The 13,884-nt window shown below is 43.7% G+C and overlaps 1 protein-coding gene across 1 annotated transcript in view; it reads left to right on the top strand.

Moving 5' to 3' along the window:
* mnat1 (MNAT1 component of CDK activating kinase) overlaps nt 1-13,884 on the top strand; it is a 50,180-nt gene that overhangs the window by 10,080 nt on the left and 26,216 nt on the right. The window contains exons 4-6 of the mRNA XM_050061935.1: nt 2,989-3,092; nt 3,311-3,451; nt 4,668-4,799. Coding sequence (XP_049917892.1) covers nt 2,989-3,092; nt 3,311-3,451; nt 4,668-4,799 — 377 coding nt within the window. The remainder of the gene's footprint in view (nt 1-2,988; nt 3,093-3,310; nt 3,452-4,667; nt 4,800-13,884) is intronic.

The raw sequence follows: 13,884 nt of genomic DNA, 5'->3' as shown, positions 1-13,884 counted from the left end.
CATATATGTAAGTCTCCAGTGCCCTTCTTCATTTTTCTTTCAATAAATAAACACTCTCCCGTTCTGATACAACTGATGCTATTGCAGCATCTATGCTAATCTCTGTGGGGGCTGCCTTTGCTGTTTTGTATGAACAGTTGCCTTTCTACGTTGCCTCACACACACAGGTAAACCACACCTCCTTACTAGTCTCGCTCACCAGACCTTTCTCATGAAAAGAAAGGTCTGGCTGGGCCGACTCTCACTTTAAGATTGGAGAAAAAAATGCCCCGGCTGCTTGTATTTCTTTCAACCAATCACAATCGTTCTTGGCGGTGCCACAGCAACGGTGTGCTTGCAAAAATATTGTCGGGGGGAAACAGGTTCTGGTGTAACACGCCCACAAAAATATCGCCTACAGGACGCGAACTATGGCAGAAAAATGGCTACATCCCCACAAGATCAAACACTGCAAAAGTTGGTAAAGAATGTGTTGAAAACGGTTGAAAACTGCTACACAACCAAAGGTGGTAGGGCGGGACTTCAGCGGGTGGCTCGTTCCGCCCAATGAGAGGCTGATCTATGCAACGAACTTCCGCCCACTCAGACTACCTCCTCACAGGACGCTCATTGGTCAAAACCACTGCGGTTCGGACACAAATGCATTGCTTAAAGCCTGAGACGATAGATTATTGTGTGATCTTTTGATATCTCATGATATCGAGCTCCTGCGCAAGGTAACGGCAAATCAGCCTCACTGCTACTTTGTCCCAGTGGCCAACCATCCTGCTGCAACAAAAAAAATCGCCTACGGCACTTTTAAATTATACACTCTTAAACCATGAAGATTTTATCTTTGCAAAACTGGCCCTCAGTTTGGCTAAGCTATTTTTCAATGTGTGTGATGTCATCTCAGTGCACAATCTCTGGGCTGAGCAGGACAGGGAGGGCAGTGCCAGGCAGAGAGACACTAAAAATAAGGCAGTGGTTTTCAAACTCTTTGTGCCCAAGGCACACCAATGGGCAAGCCAAAATCTCAAGGCACACTTGTATTTATATCTTTGCACAATAGCTTAACATGTGTTATTATTCATAGACGATAGACGATAGACAATAAAAATAAGAAAAAATAAGACAGGTAGCTTTCTTGATACTATCTTCTTTTCTTGCGGTGGTAGGTCGTCTTCGCTGGTGCTTTGTTGTAATTTGCTCAGTACAATACAGCGATCCATTCCCACTCACAGCTTTCTCCTTTTAAATGTTATCACCCCTCACAGTGGCTGCCAATCAGGGCTTTTGATGTGTCAAACACTTAAAATTCCCACATGTGAACAAATAGGTTCCCTGTGAGGGTTTTTTAAATTAAATTGAATAGATTACATTTTTTAGCAAGAGTTTGCCTCCTACTAGGCACATCATACTGATACAGTCAATTAAAAATTCATTAATAACTTTTTGTATTGGCCCAGTTGAATATTGCAATAATATTGTGTGGTTATCACAAAATCCTACGGCACACCTCATTTGGCATCACGGCACACCATTTGAGAACCACTGAAATCAGGTATCTTGTTCCTATAATAACAATAAAAATGATGGTATTTAGCCCTTAACAGAATGCTAGGTCATAGTTTTGGTGCTAGAAGGTGCACCAGTGATATCAAGTGTACACTCTAACTTGACTAGCTACTCTGTTTTTAACATCATAAACCCTTAAAATTCTCCATAAATTTCCCTTTAAAGGAATACTGATGGTCAGTGATCAGTTACTCACAGTGAGTGACGCTGAGTTCATAAAGAAAACATTTTTTTTTTCGTATCCTACCACAGTGAATGAAGAGTCCAAAAAAGGCAAACATTCTCCATGAAATTAAATAAACGCTGACCACATTTAATAACAGCTAAACTATATCAGAATATCAGTTTACAAACTCACACAACCCGTGCTGTATCATCCAAGTTCCAGTCATACTTACTATTTCCCAAACACATGTATTTTCATAAAAAAAAATTTCAATTTAAAGCACTTTAGTACAAACAGTTTCACGTGCAGCCAAGTAGCATGCTCAGGCACGCTCGGGGCGCGTTACTCATAGGCATAAGTTTTAATGAAAATGCATGTGTTTGGGAAGTACTGAGCATAGGACTGGATAACAGACTTAGAATACACTGTACAAGTTGTGTGAGAGTTTGTAAACAGATGTTGTGATATAATTGTACTGTTGTTAAACGTGGTCTCCCTTTTTACTTCATTTCATGGAGAATGTTCGCTTTTTTGGATTCTGGAGAAAAACACAGTTTTCTTCATGAATTCAAGGTAACACCCGCTGAGTAGTTGATATACAAAAGGTCATTTTGCGGGTCAAGTGTTCCTTTAAGCAGCCTTAAAGTTACATTTTTCCCCCACAGTTTGACAGCAGCACACAAGTATACATTCTGTACCCGCTTACTCCAGTGTGTTGGTGAAAATCCACAGTATCTGTCTCATGCTGAGAGAAATATTGAATTACCAGATGTCATTTTTTAAGGCTGCACCACTCCATCAAATGGAAAATTGTACATATCTTGAAGATCATTTTATACACTTTTTCCCAGTATTTCAGCTGGACGTATTTGTTATCCCTGGAAGTCTTTGGATCTAGACTATAATTGAAAATAATAGTATTGTGGGTTTGAGCAGTGCTTGGGAACAGTGGTATTATTTAACAATGGGGATAATGGCACACATTTTAAAGCAGTCTCTTCTTGAAGGTCAATCATAGTGGTAAACTCGGTTGTTCACTGAGAGAGAAGTTCTAACCCTGGCTTCTTTCTCACCTTCACACAGCGGGCCAATCACGGTATGAACTGAGTGTTAACATCAGATAGTCGATTTCAGAAAGTTACAGAAATGGACAGACACAGTCCCTCCAATCCCACGTTGGAAAAATGTCGGGGGTAGGGGTTTTCCCAAGCTTTTTGACCATCCGAGAAGGACTTCTGATAGTGTTTATTGTCTCCTTCTTGTAGTGTTTAACTTGACAAACAACATTGATGTGGAGAACACCAAGCTGCAGATGGAGCAGTACCAGAGGGAGAACAAAGATCTCATCCAGAGGAATAAGGTTAAACTGGTATGTACTGAGTGTTTTCCCTCACATGCATAACACCATCATTAATAATGATAATGAGGTGCTAAAATAAATACCAGAGGGAAACGTCTTTGCTTGATTCCCACCTTAGAGAAGTCAGAGTGTAGGGTCAAGTACAATCTGGCATTGCTACAGCTGTTTGGAGTTCAGCCTTGTGGTAAAAGACGTGACACAAGTTTTTGAAATATCGCTGTTCTCAGACGCGAGAGCAGGAGGAACTGGAGGAGCTGCTGTTGCTGGAGCAGCAGGGCAATGAGCAGCGGAGACTGGAGTTGCTGCAGGAGGAGCAGAGGCAGCTACAAGTCAAGAGGAAGAACAAGCAGGCTCTGCTGGATGAACTGGTGAGATGCACACATGTTGCATGTACATATGTCCACAGTCTAGTGAAGCAAAGAGCAGCCACATTATGACAGATGTTCCATGTCTGACACACACACATACACACACCCTCAGCCTGAGGGTTCATGGCTGCGAGATCATTAAGAGATTATTACCAGTCATTGTGCTGCGGGCCGCATTGTTCTCATTCTGTGATTCCAAAGCCTCCTGGCTCCATTGTGTTGAGCTGCCGGCTTTGGAAGTGATTGTTCCTGCAGAGCGGGCTGCTGAAGGACCATCGCAGATAGCAGGCTAAGCTGTGTGTTTGTTTGTTTAAGGCACAGGGCCTGTTGACTGTAGGCAGATGAGATCAGCTCCCACCCCCCCTGGGGGGGCCGTCCTGAGCTGTGACATCTGTACGTCCCTGTGGTCTGAGAGCTCACTGTTCTCACACACATACATTTAAATTCTTTGTTTCTGTTTGCTGAAACAGTGGTTTACTAATCAACAAAACACACCACTGGGAACTTGTGACACACTTTTTGAATATTGCTCTAAACTAATGTAAACATCGATTTTTACATTTTCTGCAGATACATTTTTTTCTTTAATTTATAATATTTTATCTTTCTTTTTTTTTGTAAAATTAGATGCATGTAAACTATGTGATGTCATCCAAATGAAGCAAATAAATTCACCTATCCAAAATTAAGTGAAGAATATAAGTGAAAGATAAATGTTTGCAGTCAAACCAGGACTTATTAGTGTTGGCAGCCATTAAATCGCTTTTGGTTTATTGTTAAATGTTAAGACAGACTGTCCGCCGCTGCTGTCCACCCCATCAAAAATGTCCTACCTTTTCAGTGAACGTGTCCAAGCTTGTGTTCTCAGACCTCTGTGCTTGGCAACACTCCACTGGAGAAATTGAAATGTCCGACCTTGCATTTAATGGAGGTGAAGGCGGCGCAGTGCACTTGAAGTAGCGTCCCCTGCAGTGCCACAGTTTTGTTGATATGGCTTGCATCAATAATGTGGCTGAAAGCACCCTATGCTGAGGGGGGGTGGGGTACTGTTTGTTTTTTCATCTCATCTTAACATACAACAGCTACAAAGGGAGAAGGCCTCAACATATACAAGTGTCAGCTGTTTGCTGAGCAGGAAAGTTCCTGATGAAGCACATTGTTGCATGTATCACACACCAAGATTAACATTGTCATAAAATCTCATTTGTTTCTCCAGGAGCAGTCTCACGTTCCCGCCACCATCTTGCTTGCCCAACACAAGGTCCGAGCTGCCCAACTAGAAACTGAGATAGAGCACCAGAAACAGGCGGTCAAACCTACCAGTATATTTTCAACTGGAATAAATATGGTGAGTGCAACACATTATGTTTATTAGCTCTTTAACCCCAGACCATACATACAGATTCAAAGTAACACACTAATATGTTATGGTTATACTAATACTAACAGTTTGAAAACTGCAGGTTGCATCTTAGTCTGGACAGGTGGAAATGGAGTCTTTTGAAAACGATGATGCAGACACCAACGTTTAATCTTATCGTTCAAGATGTGTCAAGCCAGAACATTATAGCTAGGTCTCCATACCGTCTGTGATTTCATCCTTCTTGTGTGGGAACTCCTTTCCCACTGTCATTGCTTCCACCAGCAAAGCATGATGCTTCCAGCTAGTACAGCTGTAACATATAGCCATATTTGCTTCATAAGTCCCAGGCAACACAACCTGTGTGAGCAGTGTGTGATGGTTACCTTGCTGCATTGCTGCTGCTTACATGCTTGCCCTGTTCACACAGACAGTGTTGCTGCTGCAGCACTGCTGTAGAGCCGCCTGCTGCTGTAACCACTGTATTTCCACAATTAAAAGCCGATACTCATATCATATGGAGAAGTGCAAGCCACTGCATAATCAACAACATGGTCATGACAATATTTCACAATACAAATCCTTTTCTTAACAAATGAAGGGATTTTGTCGACAGACCTTGTCAGAGAGCTTTTATTTTGAAATGGAAACAGGAAAGGTTGAGTTAAAAAGAATTATCTCTATTTTTTCATCTCCGTGACAGATAAAGACATTGAAATTGCACTGAAAGGTGATAACGTCTGTATTATTATCAATATCTCACGCGGGCAGTGTGGCTGCTCTAAGGTTCTGCAACACAATGCACTGCTTATGCAGGCAGTGCTGCCCATGCTTAAGGACTCCCAATCTGCTTTCTGACATCTTGACCACCTTATACTCATGTTACTTTCAGTGACGGTTCCACCTTGTCGTCTGTCCAAGCAAAGAAATCGCTGGTCTCATTTTTTCGCCATCTCCGTAGTATTTTCTGTAATGAAGCAACCAACCGCAAAGTAGACAATCTGCTTTCCATATACATCAGCACGCACATGGTCAGTGTATGCAAATCGTCATTTGATATGTGTTTTCAGGCATTTAGAAATGGCTGAAAATTATTTCTGAAACGGTGCTACAAGGCTTATCTGTATGGAGATCGTTTTTGTTAATAAACAATCATTTAAAGCGAAAAACATATTGGTGTGGATGTGGCCAAAGATCCATCCATAAGTTTGAAGGCTTATCTGATTCCAAAACACTGGACAGCGGTTTGTAGTATGAGTAAGCATCTAACATGTCTGCAAAGTTATCATGGCAGCAATCAAAAAGTAATCTACCAGGAATGTACAAAAGTTGGGCCAGGTCTGATTTTTTTCCCCAGCTCCCTCTGCTTTGGCACCCCTACTGCATCAGCTTGTTAAAATGAATGAGGAAGCTACGTTGTTTCACGCAGGGGTAATGTCGGTCTGAAAACAACTTTAACATGCATTTGTCTTACTGGGCTTTACAGCTTCAGGTGAGAGCAGTGTGAGCACAGTGGAACATGAGAGCTTGAAGAAGCTATACGTACCATAAATAACAAATGGCTACTATATTTACAATGAGCCCACGCAGGTTAAGGTCACATGTTTGTGTACCTCTGTCCATTAGTGCTACGGTGGGTCTGAACAGTTACGAAGGTCTCGGTGGGAATTTAGTTCAGTGCTAATTTAAACTTCATGTGGAGTGCTTGTTGACAATGGAGCGGTGATAATGGTCCAGACCTTCAAAGGGAGGATGTTCCTCCGTGTCTGGTGCTTCTCCAGTGTGGGAACAGGGCCCTCACCCCTTCAGTCATGTCATCACATTCCTGTGGGCGAACGGTGGGACCCACACAGAGAGCATGTGGGCTCAGGGCTCTGGCCGCTCTGAGCTCGCAGCTTTGTGCTCATCGCGTCTTGAGAGACCTTCCATTTGGCTATCGCTCAGGTTTTCAGTCGTTTATTTTCATTTTACTGTGATGAGATAGGCTGTGTCATCACCCCCACCCCCTCCCCAGCAACCCTCATGAGGCATGGTTGTCTTCACACGGTGCAGTGATGCGTGGGAGAGATATCTGCTTAGTACTCACCTAGGCTCAAGCTCGAGCAAGGTTTTGACATACTCAGGTATAACCCAACGCTCTCTGTTCCCATCTGTTTGCCTATCCTGCCCGTTTTAATGTGTTTTCCACTGGTATGGCACTTTAAAGGATTTTGGTTAAACTCTCAGATGCAGTGATACTTGGTGAGACTTTACAAAAACATTAATTTACCCATTAAACCCCAAAGACACAACTGGTTCATCCACCACCAGTGGAAAGCATTGAACTGATCCAAATGGTACTTTGGTACTCTGACTCTCACCCCCTTGATATACAGCATGAAGTTAAACTTGCTGATGGAGAGAGAAACAGCACGATCGTGTTGCTCTTGGCTTCATCCGTGGCTGTTTTTCCTCGCTTCGTTCTTCCCATTTCTCTTCATCCTCCCGTCCCTGAGCTCCTGTTGGTGTAGCAGAGCTCTCACCATGCATCTGCTGTGTTGGACTGAGAGTCTTGAGTCAGGGGAACGTGTGGGTTTGGATTTCCCTTCACTTCAGAGTCCATAAGAATGACTTCTGTTTGACTTGGTGGGGTTTCAGCACAGAGCGGTGGATTCCTGCAGATTGCTGGAATTCATTTATCTGCTAGCTTGTGGTCCCTTGTTCCAAGCAAGGGTTCAGTTTTTCTTCAGCAGAAATTAGGGGAGGCAAATGCAAAAACACATTTCTAAAGCTGGGCCACATTTCCATGATATGTCTTTACACACATTTAAGCTGATTTGTGCTCCTCTCTTCACTGACAGGAATTTCAATTAGTGCTGAAATGTCATTGGCCAGAAAATTAATAGGCAGTCATTTTAATATTCTGTCACTTTCACTTTTGTGTACATTCACACTTCACAAGAGGTAGCTCAGAGTTCAGTAAAGTACTTCAAAATGAACTAGTTTATCTTCATAGTTCACAATTTGAATTTTTAAACTTAGTTCACGGTCCCAACTAGTTTATGTTCAAGTCTTTTTTAAATTGAAATGAAATCTTGTGGTAATCGTTCACTTGAGGATATTTCCCAAGACTCAATATGTTGTTTCAAAGTCATTGACAATGTACTGATGTTCTGACTTGGTTTTTTGAGACCTGGCGGGCCCATTAGAATCTGTAATGGGCTGATTTGTTCATAGAAGCACTTCAAATATTCACATGAACTTGCTTTAGCGTTGTGTCGGCATGCTGAGTGGTGTAAATCCTTGGGTGCCATAAACAAGTGGCGTTAACTGTAGTGAGAGTAAATGCCGTTTAATTTCAAGATCTTAAGTTGCAAACTGATGTGCTTAGCTAACTGTTCGCCAAAAGTATGAGCACCCAGTGCACAACACTGGTCACTCAAGTCATTTATCAAGCAAAAATGCAAAACAACCCCTAATTCCAGCTTCTCAGATGTAAAGTTGCAGTCATTTACTTTGTTTTTTTATTATTGCAAAATTTGGGTTTTTACTGTTGGTCAGCTAAAACAAGCAATTTGACAATAGCCATGTTTTAGTTTCCGGACCCCAGGAAGAACAGTCTTCACTTGGTGAAGACTAATGGGGATCCATAATAAAACATAAAACATAAACATAGTCAACACCTTTTTTCATTTATGTTATCACATTATGAAAGCTGTATGGAAACGGCCAAATTTGATAAAACTTCCTCAGTTGTGCAAAATAGTTTTGACATTTGCTTGAGATAGTTTTTGGTGTAAATGGGATGTGGAAACAAACACCTTCACTGAATAAGTTCTGATGTAGTGAGCATTTAAGTCACATGACTGATCAGCTGTTTCCATTGCCGACGTCTTCCTGGATATTCCAATTATGACAAATTTTGTATTTGTCTCTGGATGTCATTAATTACTAAAACCAATACTAGCTGACATAAAAGAACAGTTAAAATTTGCCTAATTGAAACAACAAGAGCAAGAAAGTGAACTTTCGATTCACTGGTCCATCTACGTCCCAACCCTCACCTATGGTCATGAGCTCTGGGTAGTGACCGAAAGAATGAGATTGCGGATATAAGTGGCCGAAATGAGTTTCCTCCATGGGGTGGCTGGGCTCAGCCTTAGCCATAGGGTAAGGAGCTCGGACATTCGGAGGGAGCTCGGAATAGAGCTGCTCCTTCGCATTGAAAGGGGACAGTTGAGGTGGTTTGGGCATCTGATCAGGATGCCTCCTGGGCACCTCCTGTTAGAGGTGTTCTGGGCACGTCCCACTGGTAGGATGCCCAGGGGTAGACTGAGGACATGCTGGAGGGATTACATTTTTCATCTGGCCTGGGAACACCTTGGGGTCCTCCAGGAGGAGCTGGAAAGCATTGTTGGGGAGAGGGACGTCTGGGGTGCTTCGCTCGGCCTGCTGCCCCTGTGACCCGGCCCCAGATAAGTGGATGAAAATGGATGGATGGATGGATGGATGGATGGATGGATAATTGCAACAAATTCTTGAAGACCTCTCACTATTTTTCCCTTGTAGATTGGTTTAGTTTCCAGTTCACAACCCCTACTTTTATATTTTTTTTACTGGCAGATTACAGTCATGCAGTAAGCGTAGCCTATACCGCCATCTTCTGATAAAACTACACTTTGGGTAGCCTAGTTTATTCGCTCCAAACCAGACGATGAAAACGGTCCTAATTCGCATTTCTTTTTTGCGACATTGCAAAAGTTTAAAAGCTTAAAAGTCACTTGACAGTTGAATAGAAATACAACTACTTTCATTTTGGGCTCTGAGAAATTGTGATGGATAGTTTTCACTACAAAAATAACAGATTTATTTGGGGGGAAAAAATCGAGAAAGATTAATTGACCATCAAAATATTTGTTAGTAGAAGCCCCAGTATCAGTACTTTCTTGTGAAGCATTTGCACAAAGCAGAAACAGACTGACAGTGATGAATGGACGGAGGGCTGATGTATGACCTCTTGTTTTTTCATCTGGATGTTTTTGGTGATGTTTTTGCAAGTTCACCAGTCATGGTGCCCTTAACACCCACCCCCACCACCATCCCCACCTGCCCCACTAGCACTTCAGCCAGCTGCTTCACCCCGGGCCAAGGTGAGCCGTCAATGGTGGAATGGCATATCTGCCTGTCTTTGAGGCTTCAGATCCATGGAACGTGAGGATGCCAATTCCTCCTCAGCTTCCCTGGTCTTTATTTAAAGAGTGATCTAATATAGCATCTAGTTGTGTCATGTTGTTTACTGAGAACACGCATTGGGACATCTCAGCTATTCTGGCACTACTCTTTGCCCGGGTGATTTTCCAGGGGTTGCTAAAGGGGACTCCAGCCCTAATCCTGGTTATTCTACTTGCGTGTTAACATGTTGGTGAACAGATGCTTGTGGAAGTTAGCCGATCCTGAGGGAAAGTAGTCTCGGTCCAGGTGTGATGTGAGGTGGGATGGGCCTGGTCTTGCCTCAGGAATGGTCTGGAATCACTCAGTAATCCCTCACTTTGTAGGCACTCTATTGAACCGAGACGCACACATACCCTTGTGCGGGTGCGTGCACACACATAAACGCACACTCCCCTCACCCAGTCTGAGTAAACATCCTTTGAAGAATAAAGTGTCTTTTTAAAAAAGACGTCCGCTGATATCAAAAGAGACTCTCTGTGTGGGAGGGAGGCAGCTTTTCACTGTTTAAACAGGTTGCTCGTTGTCTGACACATAAGACCAGCGTCAGTGCCAAGCACAATGACAAGAGTCATGATGACAAGAGTGTTTGGCACCTGCTCAGAGCAAAACACAGACATGAGATGAGGGTTATTAGCATATAAATTACATTTAATTTAAGCTTTGTATGAGTGAATGTGTCTTTAAAGCATGTTGGATTTGTTTGTTTGTGCCAATAAAGGTTTTGAGTTTTCCAGTCTGAGAGTGTGTGTGTGAGGTTGGGGATCGTCCTCAGCTGCTACAGTGTCCCATTCCTGAAAGCGGTTGACCGATGGGGAATCTCTCCACCTTGGGGCAGCTTTCAGCGCCACCTTAGATGAAAGGTCCTTGGTTCCAGCACTGCTGGGCCGCAATCCACTCCTCACAGGCGGCAGAGCAGCTGACATACCTGACGAGGCCGGCATGGGCACCTAATGAAAGCAGACGGGGCACACACACAAACAAAGTGCAACTCACACACACAATCAGCCCAATGTGGGTGGAAAGTTTATCCCTAAACATAGATGTGTAGCTGACTGAAATAACCCTGGGTTCTCTCTGGCTTTATTCCATTCTACACTTAGGCAGTGGGATTTGACTACCATAGAAAACACAAACAAAAGTACACACTCACACACATACAAATGGTGTGAGCTTGTTTGCTCAGGCCTGATTTACTTGGTTAAGTTGTCCTCTACAGTGACCTCTGCTCGGTAGACGTACTCCTCAGCGCAGGCTGAGCTCTGCTTTACTTTACTCTGGCAGACTGGCCTAACCTGTTTTACCTGTGAGGTTGTCGCTACATACTACCCCCAACCCCCACTCACTCTTTCACTACCTCCAGTGGTATTTTTATTTTCCTTATTCACACTCTTGGGACAGAAAGTACCAGACACAGATATTTGTGTTGTTGTTGTTGTTTCTTTTAAAGCATTCACAAAGCAAAGGTTTTATGTGGGGGAGTGCACAACCTCTTGCCCTGTGGCCTTTCCCTTTTTATTGAATTGCTGGCATGTAGGTTGGGGATAGGGGGTCACCTCAGGGGGTAAAGAGAACCGTCAGCCCTGATTGGCACTAGCACATGTGGGCATTCACACCTCTGCCCCTGCCCCTGGCTTGGCCCTGTCAGGTTGGCCTCAGCAACCCTTGCCCACAGGCAGAACTAGCCCAGGCCAGCGGAAAAAGGAGTTGTCAGCTTTAGGGGCTTTGCGCTGGGGCAGCTGCCACTGGACAGGCAGTTATATTTAAACTTGTAAGGCGAGGGGAGGCACTGTGTGGGCAGCAGCTTTTACACTTGCTACTTGCTGCATAGTGGGCCAGTGGGCAGCCCAAAGCTCTTTATCCATACAGAAGCACTGGTAGTGCCAGGGCAGAAGGTGGAAGTGAGGGCGGAGAATGGGATGGCACTACGCTGGCCCCTAACAAGCCTTATTAATTTTATCCCCTATACTATGCTGATCACTGTTTCCCTTTCCATTGTTCTCATTACCACTTTGTGTATTAGTGACGAGGGTCTCACTGCCTCTGGAATGCTGCTGGAGCCAGCTGTGGCCCCTCAGACCCTCAGGAACCACACAACAGTATGTGGTTGTGTGTGTATATGTGTGGATGTGGCGGGGAGGTGCTGAGAGAGAGGTTAGTCTCGAAGCGACCTTGATGTGTCCTGCTGAGCTGCAAAGTCAGAGGATAGATGGGGAGCCTGTAGAGTGCTGATGATTGTGCAGTGTGTGTGTTTGTGTGTGTGTGTGTGTGTGTGTGTTTGTGTGTGGGCAGGGGGCACGTGTTTCTAGTGGAATTCTTAGTGGTGACCCATGAGTTGAGCTGTTGTCCAGTGAGCTTTTGACCAAGATTGGCATTGTGGACACTGGATTAAAACCTCCTTCTTCACCGAGTAGCACTTTGTGTCTTTAACAACATTTAAAAGTACAAATGGTAAAAGTAGCGCTGGGTAATATGACGGTAAATAACACGCGACAGTAGAAATGTGTTTACCGGTAGAGATTTGACTCAACTGTTTCTATAGTGGAGCCATTTGGGGCAGGCTATGTAGCAAATCAGGGCTGGATTCTCGCATGATCTCATGATCCTTGCGTGATCTCACGATTCTTGAGTAATCCCGCAAATCCATTTGCCTTGCAAGTTTACCTGATTTGGGCAGACATGGAGGAAGAGCATCAAGTTGTAAATTCAGAAACCTTTAACACTTGACATTATTGTTCACAGGAACCGTAAAGCTCGTGAGGCAGTTGTTATTTGTTTGTGTGGAAGTTGAACATGAAAGAAGAAAAGAATCAAATATGATGAAGTACAGTTATTTCAAGCCATTTCTTAATGAAGTTATGGAACAATTACTGTATCGTGATATATATTGTTACCGTGATATGTACCACAATTGAAGATTTTGATCATATCACCCACCCGTAGGTGAAAGCATCAAGGTGATACTAGACGTCATACTTCAGAACATTGGGATCATTGGCTGGTGATAAAACAAGCAAAGTTGCATAAAAAACTTCTATAGAAGAATCTGACTTGTCCAACCCATGAGCACCTTGACCCCATCAATCTCTTGTTTGTAGTGACGACTTTGGTGCTGTGCCTCGTCGGGCAGACCTCTCAAACCTTAAAAGTAAAGTGACTTTTATGAGACCCCTGTCCAGTAAAAGTCACATGAATGTCCGTTCTGTCCCTCTGTCAGATGGGTTAACCCTGTTGCTTTCCCAGATGGCACTGCTAAGATGGACAGCAGCGTTAAGAAAGAGTAACGTGACGGCGCATCACGAGCTGAACTCAACCCCCCCGCAGAGGCACAGAGTGCTTAACAGTTCTCCAAGCCAGCACACCTGTCTCTTCCACCAGCAGGAGGAGAGGCACCAGTGACGGCTTTGCTTGACCTTTTAAAACGACTCCTCTCCTAGAAATTGAAGCTGGTATTGCTTGATCACTATAACTCTATCTGGAGGTTAGATGTAAGAGGGTCACAACACGAGGAGAAGCAGGACTAATCCCTCTGGCGCGATGGTGATTTCCTTAAATCATCCTCCCCTGCGGTTTTATTAAGATTGACGACCCCCAGAGTTTCATTTTAGTGTCACAGGGGTATTATAAGAGTCTTAAGTACCAAGTTATACACAAACTTGAAAGCATCAGGCGGGCACACATAATGTTGTGTAGGTAGTAAGATGGGCCTCCGTGATGTAAAAAGCAGATGTTTGTGTTGGCTCTTGCAGTGGTGTTGTTCCAGTGGCCCCTAGTCCCTCAGCCATTTCTGCTCTGCTGGGCCTGGCCGGGGTCCCCTCTCTCTCCCCTCCTGTTGCTTTCTTTCACCAGAGCATTCGGAAAACAA

The sequence above is a fragment of the Epinephelus moara genome, chromosome 14 (genome assembly GCF_006386435.1).
Source record: "Epinephelus moara isolate mb chromosome 14, YSFRI_EMoa_1.0, whole genome shotgun sequence".
In the NCBI taxonomy this organism is placed as follows: Eukaryota; Metazoa; Chordata; class Actinopteri; order Perciformes; family Serranidae; genus Epinephelus; species Epinephelus moara.
The sequence above is the reverse complement of the archived record's forward strand: the minus strand, read 5'-3'. Positions and strand labels throughout refer to the sequence as shown.